The following is an 11003-nucleotide window of genomic DNA, read 5'->3' on the forward strand; positions in this document are numbered from 1 at the left end:
AATGCCCCACTCCCAGCTTCAGACTGGACGGCCGTGGGATGTGCACCGGGTTGATACAGAATTTCAGCTCCAGCAAGCTGACAGGGCGCGCCTCCTGGGCCAGGGTGGGGCACCAGGTTATGAGCGGCCTCCTGCCTTTTGGGTTTACTTCCCCGCAAGGGACACCGTAGGCGGCTATGCGGTCCGGCCACTGCCCCCCGCCCCTCGCGTCCGGCCGCGCCGTGGGTTGCGGTCTCTGTGGGGGTGGCAGCTCCTGGCGGGGCACCCCGGAGCCGCGGGGAGCCCAGAGGCGAGGCCAAGGCGGGGTGGGGCGCGTCCGGGCGGGGAGGGCAGACTCAGGCAGTGCAGGGGGCGCCAAGGGCAGCGGGCGGGCGGACGCACGGCGGAGGAGCGAGCGGGACGAGGGCTGGCTAGTGCCGCGGCCGCCCGCCCGAGGGGGAGGAGGCTGTGCTGCCCTTGCCGCAGGTTTGCTGTCGAGCGCACAGGAGGCAGGGACATGGGTAGGGTGCGGTCTGCGCGGGGCCCGAGCCCGGATCTCTTCCATTTCCCCTCTCACTCGGCCCCGGGCTGCGCCGCAGACGGCAGCAGCTCCCGCTCCGCCCCAGCCGCCTGACCGCCGGGCCGGGGTGCTAACCGCGGGGCCCGCCAGCCCGCCGTCCCGGACAGCCCAGCCCAGACCGGCGGCCCGCAGCCCCGCCGCCCGCCGCCCCCCGCCGTCGCCGCGTTGCCAAAACAAACGGGCCGGCCTATTTATTGGCGGCCGGCGAGCCGGGCAGCTCAGAGTCGAGGCGCCGAGGGGGACAGAGCGCCGCCACCAGCCAGGGCCCCGGGCCCCCGCCCTGCACCTGAGTCCCGCCGGCCCTGCGCCGCGCCGCGCAGCCCATGGCGCCCCCACCTGGAGCCCCCCGGAGCCACCCGGACGCCTGAGCCCCCGCAGCGCTCCCGTCGACTCGCCCACCCATCAGCCCACCAGGCGTCCTCTCCCGCCGGTCTCCCGGGCTCCCCGGCCATGTCTCCCGCCCGGCTCCGGCCCCGACTGCGGTTCTGCCTGCTCCTGCTGCTGCTGCTGGTGCCGGCGGCGCGGGGCTGCGGGCCGGGCCGGGTGGTGGGCAGCCGCCGTCGGCCGCCGCGCAAGCTCGTGCCGCTCGCGTATAAGCAGTTCAGCCCCAACGTGCCCGAGAAGACCCTGGGCGCCAGCGGGCGTTACGAAGGCAAGATCGCGCGCAGCTCGGAGCGCTTCAAGGAGCTCACCCCCAACTACAATCCCGACATCATCTTCAAGGACGAGGAGAACACAGGCGCCGACCGCCTCATGACCCAGGTGAGCGCGAAACGCCCTCGCTGGGCGCCGCCGCCGAAGCACCGCCACCTGCCCGGCCCTACCCGCCCCCTGGCACCTTTCCTTGACTGGCTGGCACGCCCCCTGGCACCTGCCCTTCTCGCCGAGATGGGCCGGCCGGGGTCCCGGCGGAGTGTTAGCATTCCCCGAGCCCGCCGGAGGCTGTGAGAAGAGCTCCCCGCTGCCAAGAGCCACAGCCCAGCCGGTTGGCCGTGGCCCCTCTGCCCTGGAGTGCTAGCAGCTCAGGTCAGATGCGGCACCTGGAGGTACCTCTACCTGACTGCCTCCTGCGCCTCCGGGATGCACCAGTCCCTCCCGGCCTAATCTTCCGCACGGCTGCGCCCCTTTCATTTCGAGGCGATTTGGCACCCCTGAGGCGAAGAAGCTCCGGGCGCGGAGGGCCCCACTGGCCTTTCCTTCCCGTGCGCTCTCGGTTCTCAGCGCTGCCCCCTCCTGGAGCAGCGCCCCGGCGGGGTCTGGGTTTAAGGAACAGCGGGGAATATTAGAGCCAGGAGGTGGAGGTGGGGAAGGGAACTTGAAGGGCAAGCCCACGTGTCTGTCCCGAGAGCTGAGCGGCGCAGCTGCAGTTGAAGGGTGAGGTGCCAGGCCTCCGGGCTCTGAGACCTAACTTCGGGGGGGGGGAGCGGGGGGTCCCTGGATTTTATGGCGGGGATGGATTGAAAGAGAGGGGCTGGGATGCCGGACAGCCCCACAGCAGGGCTAACTTTAGTCTCTGCGTGCTCGGAACAGGACCAGCACTCAACCCAAGCGCCTCGGGAAGGGGTGGGGGTGGGGGGGTGGAGAGCAAACTTTCTTCCCTGCTGCCGGGTTCGCAAGGGAAGACATCTCCGTCCCCTTCCTTAGTGGTCTCCCGGGGCTTCCACCGCAGGCAGGCGGCCTGCTTTCTAGGTGCTCTGGGAACGGCAGCTAGACCACGGCCCTCAGCATGCGCTCTGGCGCCGGGTCTGGCCGGCGGGTGTCGGGGCGAAGGTTGGCTGGTGGCCGGGCCGGGCCGGGCGCCGAGGAATGCAGATAAGGATCCGGGCCACGGGCTGGGCAATCATTGACAGCGCGTGCCCGGGCTCTGGACCCGAGGAGGGGAGGGGTGGTGGGGGATAGAGGGGCGGGGAGCAGGGGCCGCGGAGCGGACATAGGTGGGTGGCTAGAAGCCTGGCGGCAAGGAACACACGGAGCTCCCTCCCCGGGCCGTGAGCACCCCCAGCTAGATTGCATCCTGGGACGCATCTTGGGAGGACCGACAGGGCCTTGGGTTTTAGCCGCTGTTGGCTCCTGGGAGACCGAGTCCAAGGGTCTGTGGGGCCCGGGCTCTGAGGGGCGGGGGTAGTTCGAAACATGGGCTGCCTACACTTGGGAGCGCCTGGCACCTCAAAGTGAAGGACTGTGGAAAGGCCCCTCTCCCCCAGGCCCCACCCCCCAGTCAACTGCGGGGTCCCTTGGGCTCCAGGCACGAAGGGAGCCAGCACAGACGATGATCTCTGCGGTCCTTCCCCCAGGGCACAGCTCGACTCCCACTCCATGGGAGGCGGAGCATGAAGCCGGCTCCCTGAGATCACACGCTCAGTTTCTCGGGTCCCTTCCCAGACAGGGGCGGCGCAGAGGTGCTGAGGGCTCTCGACTCAGGGAGAACGTTGCCTGGGTTTATCAACCCGGAGCGCACCCCTTGCAGCGGGAGACCATCCGCATGGTCCTCCATCTGGGCAGGCCAGGCGCTGGCCTTTACACCAGCTTCTGGCTCCCGGGCTGCCGCCTCCCCTGAGCGGGTGCGGGCCGGTTTTGGATCATGAGGGTCCCAGCAGGAATGCTCTGTGGCGCCGAGGGATCCAGGCAGGCTTGGGATTCCCCTCCAACACACCCCCAGGCTGCTGAGGCGCTTCGCACCTGCCGCGCCTGCTGCGCCCTGGCCGCTTCGGGGGCCTCAGCCCTGGGGCTACGGTGACACCTACTGGGCTCCTCGAGGCTTGCACGCCTAGCAGGCCGGCGGCCGGCAGTCAGCTCTGCTACCACCTTTATTCTCCAGGCAGCAGGCGGTCCCTGGTCCCTGGTCCCGCGGTGAGACCGAGGGACCCGGCGCTTAAAAGGTGGAGCCCTGTCTGTGGAGGGATCAGTAATCCCAGCAGGAGAGAGAGAGCTTAGAGAAAAGCCCCCAAGGGTGAGCGAATCGACGCGCCCTCCAGATTTGTGGCGCCACCGCGCGGGCCAGGTCCCTGGGGCAGCTGATGCTAGAAGGGAAGGAGCACTTTAGGACTCTCTGTTCCTAGGAGAGAGGGATAGAGCACCCTCCCCGGTTTCCCGACTCCAGCGAGTCGGGAAGAGTGTGGGAGAGTGAGGGACGAGGCTGCGCCGTAACCTGCCTGCGGGCCAGCTCCTCCCCCTAACTCGGCTTCCTTTCCTCTCGCAGCGCTGCAAGGACCGCCTGAACTCGCTGGCCATCTCGGTGATGAACCAGTGGCCCGGGGTGAAGCTGCGGGTGACCGAGGGCTGGGATGAAGATGGTCACCACTCGGAGGAGTCGCTGCATTATGAAGGCCGCGCGGTGGACATCACCACGTCGGACCGCGACCGCAATAAGTACGGACTGCTGGCGCGCTTGGCAGTGGAGGCTGGCTTCGACTGGGTGTATTACGAGTCCAAGGCGCACGTGCATTGCTCCGTCAAGTCCGGTGAGCCGCTGCCGGGGGGCTGGGCCCGGGGCCGGGGCCGCAGGGCATGGACAGGCGGCGCTGGGCCCGCCAGGGCCAAGAAGGTGAAGAGACCCTCCCAGGGATGGAGGCGGGGACCCCGGGGAAGAGGACGTCTGCGGCGCTCCCCGCTGCTGCTCCTGACCACCTGCTCGACCCGTGCCTGATAGTGTCATGGCAGGAGCCTAGGGAGACAGGGCCCTGTCCCAGCGACGCTGGGTGCTGACTTGGCGGTCCACGGTCCAGAGCCTGCCGCAGGAGGTGCAAGACAGAGCAAGCTGGCCAGATGGAGGAAGCCAGGCTGACAGAGACGGCCTCCCCACCCAGTGTGGTGCAGAACGCTAGGGGGTGGGGTGGGACCAGGGGCCAGAGTGTGCCCAGACACCAGCGTGCCTGAGCGGGAGCCAGGAGCCCAGAGGTTCAGAACCCACGGCCCAGCTGCAGGTCAGGCCCTTTAAGGCACTGTGTACGCCCCTCTCAGGGGGCGCAGGCGTCCCCAGCCTCTCCTCCAGGGCCCTGAAGCTGGACATTTGGGGGCAAAGCCAGCCATGAGGGCAAGAATAAACAGAGTGGACTTAATAAAGTGGATTTTCCCAGATCGGCCGCCTTGTTGATCAGAATTGGCAGGCACTGGGGCCTCGTCCCCCCCCCTCAAATCTTGTCAGCGTCCCTGTCACCTGCATTGAACCCAGTCATGGATGCTTCAAATGGTTCCTGTGTGACTGCCAGCGTGGCCCCCCTCGCGGCAGGCTCAGCCCTCCATGCCGGCCCCATGCAGCGGTCACACTCACAGACCCGGCACACTGAGGCCAGGCAGGCTTTTACTATTCCTGATCCCACCTGGGCTCACAGTGGTGACCCCTCCCTGACCTTTCCCCTCAGCACTTCCCTGCCAACTGTGTCTGCTTCAAGTCACATCAACCCTTCACCTGCTAACGTCGGCCAGGTGCCAGCTCCTAGGGTGGCCACTTGCCTTCATAACTCCTCACCCCCAAACACTATTCTGCATCCCACCCACTGATGCCATGGTGTCCCGTCCCCGCACAAGGACCCAGCACATGAACTGAAGATGGTGATTTCACCCTTGCCACTGAGCCACACCCTGGCCTGGCCATTCACTCTGAGCTTCCCCAGGAGTCTGTATTCTCACCACTGGCTGGTCCTCCTCTCCCTTGGAGTACAGACTCCAAGGGCCGGTTCCGGCACAGAACTTGGGGTGTCAGTCTGAGAGGGCAATTTTGGGAAGCATCTGAGCAATGGGTGAGAAATAATGGGACATCCAGATGCCAGAGGTGCTAAGCAACTTGCCTTCTCGACAAAGCTGCAGCTTCTGGGTGTCAAGTCACAGCTGACCACTGCTTGGCTCAGCTGACCTCTGGCCTCTCTGACTACTTCACAGCCTTGTCAGGATTGGGAGCAGATGGGGGGGCTTCACATGGGCTTCAGGAGGGCCCTTTCCCTCACACCCACTGGGTCTTGAAGCCTCAGTGTGCTCCTCTCATTGGCAAAGCATTAGGCTGGGGAGGAGGGCAGGAGGTCACACTGTGGGCTGGGGTGGATTCAAAGCTGCATGGAAAGTGGGGGGCAGGGGACAGGATATGGCTATGGGGGGCAGCCTGGGAGCAAGAGGAACTCTGGCTGGACTGGGGAGGGATGCTGTGACTGGGAATCCAAGCTCCACAGCAGTAATGCCTTCATGTCCCTTCTTCCCACAGAGCACTCGGCCGCGGCCAAGACAGGCGGCTGCTTCCCTGCTGGAGCCCAGGTGCGCCTGGAGAGTGGGGCACGTGTGGCCTTGTCAGCCGTGAGGCCAGGAGACCGAGTGCTGGCCATGGGGGAGGATGGGAGCCCCACCTTCAGCGACGTACTCATTTTCCTCGATCGCGAACCAGACAGGCTGAGGGCCTTCCAGGTCATCGAGACCCAGGACCCCCCGCGCCGACTGGCACTCACACCCGCCCACCTGCTCTTCACGGCCAACAATCACACAGAGCCAGCCACCCACTTCCGGGCCACGTTTGCCAGCCAAGTGCAGCCCGGCCAGTATGTGCTGGTGGCGGGGGTCCCAGGCCTGCAGCCTGCCCGAGTGGCAGCCGTCTCCACACACGTGGCCCTTGGGGCCTACGCCCCATTAACAAGGCATGGGACACTGGTGGTGGAGGACGTGGTGGCCTCTTGCTTCGCGGCCGTGGCTGACCACCAGCTGGCTCAGTTGGCCTTTTGGCCCCTGCGACTGTTTCACAGCTTGGCGTGGGGCAGCTGGACCCCAGGGGAGGGTGTGCACTGGTACCCCCAGCTGCTCTACCGCCTGGGACGTCTCTTGCTGGAAGAGGGCAGCTTCCACTCACTGGGCATGGCTGGGGCAGGGAGCTGAAAGGATCCCTCTACTGCCCTCCCAGAACTGCCCAAATGGGTCCAAAGGCCTACCTGCCAGGAGGGCGCTGGCCCTGGAAGGGGCCTGAGCGGGGACACTGGTTTCTACCATCTCCTCCACCACAGGTGTACATCACTGAGACTTGGGCAATGCCAGCGTCCTCCACCCCCATCCTGGTGTAGTGACAAAGCTGCAAGCTGAGCTGGCAGTGGGGGATGGCCTCTCTTTCTATCCTAGAGACCAGTGGGTCCCAACCCAGCCAGCTCTCACTATGATTTTTCATACTTGCCTCTCCCAATGGAGAGGGCTCATTCCATCCATCTTAGGCCCCTCTTAAGTGGGCTTGCACCTCAGTTGATGCTGCTAGATTCCCTGGGAGCCAGCAGGGAGCCGGCTGGACTCAATGCTGCCCAGAACTCAGAAGGCTGCAGGGTGGGGCAGCCAGCCTGGCCATCCTGAGGCATGACCTTCCTCTCTGGCCACGCTCCTCGGGACACAACCAGAGACTGTCGCTATCAGTGTACAGAGTTCCGTGTTCCGGCCAATGTGATCGTAGTGCCAGGACTGGGTGAGGGGCTGGATGTCCTTCCCATCCCTGCCCAGGCTCTGCATTCCCACTTCTGCTGAACCATGACCCCCCACTCCTCCTCCGGTCAGTCTCCCCCACCTTATTTATTGGCACCGAGGGGGGAAGCCCATGGGAAAATTTTGGGGATGTTTTGGTCTTTTCTTCCTTTTGTAATAAAAATTATTTAAGTTGTTAGAGCCCTAGTGTCCAGGATGCCGAGTAGGGCCGATACACAGAGAGCCCGGAGCCATGGGTGGGGCTGTCCAGGGCTGTGCTCACCTTCCTCCAAGGTCAAAACTTCCAGAGCTCCCACCCCCTCTGTGGGCCCTTTTCTCACCCAGTAGGTCTGCAAAGTCTCAACAGAGAGCTGTGCTCTGTGCCAGGCAAGGCCTTTCCATGCTGACTCCAAAGCTTACCCTAAACAGTCAGACCAGTCAAAGAACTGATGTAACTAGTCCATGGTCATTTCCCTCATCTAGGACCTGATTTAAGGTGCTTTCCCTGCTTATTCTGGTCTTTCTCAGGGCCTGGGTTTCTGATTTTTCACAGTGGATAATGAACCGTGGTATGAAAATATTCTGTAGAATTCATACCTGCCTTGTGGCCCATCCTGACTTCTTGGGTAAGTCAGGGGTCCCTAACCCAGCAGTTCTCAAATCATCTGGGCAGCTTGTTTAAAAATAATTCCTGGTCCCACTTCCAGGATTCTGCTTTAATAGATCCAGATTGAGGCCCAGGAACTTATTTTTACAAATACCCCAAACACGGCAGATAGTCCATGGACCACACTTTGAGAAACATTGCTTAGTCTAAAGGATGCCAGTTTATTGCCAAGACAAGATGACCCCCTTCTTCCTTTTCTCTTGGTTTCTGTATCCCATGGCAGGTTTTTCTGTACTCATTATAGACCGTCTGAGACTCCCTGGTCCTTTGATACAGTTGTTAAATTTGCAGGAATATTGTGAGCCAGTTGAAATAGGGCATAGTGGGCATATTTACACCATAGAAATTGGCATATGCTACAAATTAGAGCTCCCCTGACCATGGAGGGCCAATTGTTAAAGGACACCCCTGCCCAGGTTCTATCCTCTGACAGAGACTCCTGTGTTGGAAGTGGGGGAGCATGACTGCCCAGACTCTTACCTTACCATCCCCCCCCCCATGAAGGAAAACTCCAGAGAAAACTTCATTGCCCTGGAGACTGTGTCATCTGGGAGGAATAGGCCCCCACAGACTAGAATGACAACTGCTATCATCTAATGAAGACTAACCATTGCCAGGCATTGTTCTAAGTGCTTTACATGTAGCACCCACTTCATTTTCATAGCAACCCTATGTGGTATATACTGTAATCTTACCATTTTCCAGATGAGAACACAGAAGTATGGGGAGGTTAAGTAACTTGCCCAAGATTATGCAGCAAGTGACAGAAGCAGGATTTGAACTCATGCATCTTGCTCACAGGTCCACCGTTCTTACCACAAGGCTTTTCCCTTGGTGAACTTGGGTCCCTTCCAGAAGGCACTCTTAGCATTTCAGGACCGGAAATCTGTTTTGTCAGACCACCTAGAGTGTACTACTCATCACCTTGTGTCAGACTCTCATGGGCCAGGTTCATAGGGACCAGAACATCTATGAACTCATTTGCAGTGAGAAACAAAAGGTCAAGGTCAGGAGGCTCTTGTCCATTCATTTGCACATTCGTTCTTTTATAGAAATTTTGCATGGTTGGGCGAGAGGGTGGTGCGGGGTAGAGAGATCGAGACTCTCCCCTATGGGGGGCCTACCTGCCTCTCCTACAGGGCCTGGGGATACTTTGTCTTGCAGACATAGAGCCATTTGGTGTCCCTAGACCTTTCTGTTCTGTAAGAGTCTCCTCACGAAACACATTTATTCTTCAGACAGAGGTGGCTGCAAAGATTCAGAAAAACACTTTGAATTCAGACCCTCAAAAGACCAACCTTGGGGTAGAGGTGAGGCCCTGCAGTTTTTCTGGGAATAGTGGCCCAGAACTGCAGTGACAGTGCTAGCTGGACAAGCAGAGACAGCCTGGAAAGTCATCCTCCACCTCTGCAGCGCGATGGCCTCAATCCCTCCCACCAGAACCCTGCTTGCTTATCCTTTGTACGATGCCGAGGCCCAGAGGAAGGTCAACCATACTGCCCAGGCCCGGGTAGCTACTGGCCCCATGCCTGCCTTTCCTCTCAGGCCTAAGCTCAGCCCCCAAGGCAGCTGCATCCACAATGGTCATTGTTTGGTCATCGTTTGCTGGACACCCTTGTGCCAGGCACTGTGTCAGAATGAGGGAAAGAGGCAGTCCCTGTACTCAGTGAATTCCCGGGTAGCAGGGAGCAACATGGGGAGACAAATGTCCACACCATATGTTAAGTGTTGTGGCTGACATCCTCACAGGGGCTATGAGAGTGCCATGGAGATCCTGGGAACTAGGAAGACTTCCTGGAGGTGAGGATGCTGCAGTAGAGCAAGGAGAAGTTTGCATGGCAGCTAAGTAAAGGAAGGGATCCAGGCTGAAGACATGGTAAATGCAAAGGCTTGGAAGGGGCTTCCCTGGAGGCGCAGTGGTTGAGAGTCCGCCTGCCGATGCAGGGGACATGGGTTCGTGCCCCGGTCTGGGAAGATCCCACATGCCGCGGAGCGGCTGGGCCCGTGGGCCATGGCCGCTGAGCCTGCGCGTCCGGAGCCTGTGCTCCGCAACGGGAGAGGCCACAACAGTGAGAGGCCTGCGTGCCGCAAAAAAAAAAAAAAAAAAGACGTGGAAGAACCAGCATCAGGTCCGCATCTCAAAGCCATCTGGCGCAGGTGGGCATGGCGAAGCTGATGTAGAGAGCTGGCTGGAGTTAGACAACACAGATCCTTGTGTTCCCCAAATTTGGACTTTATCTCGGGGGCTTGGGGAGCACCCAGGAGGTTTGAAGTCTGGAAAAGCTTGCAACTAGATTGTTTCAGAAAGCTTCCCCAGCTGCACTGTGGAGCACAGACCAGAGAGGCAGCTGTGGAAGCAGGGAGTTCATTTGCTGGGCAGAGAGGTTGGTGACCTGGACTGAAGAGGTGACTGTAGGGTCAGAAAGAAGGTGACATTTAGGCAGCAGAATGACCAGGACTTGAAGCCAGTTCAGGTGAGCAATGAGGGCAAGGAAGGGGCGCACATCAACTTTGGGTTTTTAAACATGAGATCCAGCTGCCCCACGCCCTTGACCTTGGTCCTTCTCTGGCCTTAGTGTCCACACCTTCAAGGGAGATGTCCAGGGATTTCTTGCCCATATAGATATCCTCTCTTTTCATTGTCCAAGGCTGGTCTACCTGGGTTCAAGGGACCCTCCAGGCTCTGCTCTCTCTGCCTGCACCCCTACCCCCATCCCGGAAGGGCATGGGGAGGAGATTCAGAGTAGCCCCTGATATCCCAGTCCAGGCAAGGCGCAAGACCATGCTGAGGGACTTCCCTGGTGGCCCAATGGCTAAGACTCCACGCTCCCAATGCAGGGGTTCCGGGTTTGATCCCTGGTCAGGGCAATAGATCCCTCATGCCCAACTAAGAGTTCGCACTCCGCAACTAAAGATCCCCTATACCACAACTAAAAGATCCCGCGTGCCGCAACTAAGACCCAGTGCAGCCAAAGAAACACTAAAAAAAAAAAAATAGAAGACCATGCTGAAGTGTCAGGTGCTTGGGGAGACCAGGCCTGTGGGAGTCCAGGAGACAAAGTAGGGGAGCCTCCTGGCTGTGAGGCCTAAGCTGCCTGGGCAGACTGCCCACAACACAGGGACCACTGCACCTGCCTTCCCAGCTAGTCTGTGCGAGGCCTCTCCTCAGGTATCCGTCCCCAAGCTGCCTTGCAGCCTCCTCTCTCGTTTGGAAAGACCCCATCACCGCTGGGCATGGCTCTACCGAAGCTCTGTGACTCGCACTCACCCCTCTCCCCCAGCTCCCGCCCAAAGGGGCTGCCTGTGGAGTGGCTTCTGACAGTGAGAAGGGAAGGGCTGAACCAATGCAACAATCCTTTA

The 11003-nt window shown here is 60.8% G+C and overlaps 1 protein-coding gene across 1 annotated transcript; it reads left to right on the forward strand.

Moving 5' to 3' along the window:
• The first annotated feature begins 994 nt into the window (after positions 1 to 994).
• Positions 995 to 6412, forward strand: IHH (Indian hedgehog signaling molecule). Its single transcript, XM_060151285.1, has 3 exons — positions 995 to 1321; positions 3759 to 4020; positions 5754 to 6412. Exons 1-3 carry the CDS (start codon positions 1010 to 1012, stop codon positions 6410 to 6412), a joined length of 1233 nt encoding a protein of 410 aa, XP_060007268.1. The 5' UTR covers positions 995 to 1009.
• The last annotated feature ends 4591 nt before the right edge of the window (positions 6413 to 11003 follow it).

This window comes from Lagenorhynchus albirostris, chromosome 6 (assembly GCF_949774975.1).
Source record: "Lagenorhynchus albirostris chromosome 6, mLagAlb1.1, whole genome shotgun sequence".
NCBI lineage: Eukaryota > Metazoa > Chordata > Mammalia > Artiodactyla > Delphinidae > Lagenorhynchus > Lagenorhynchus albirostris.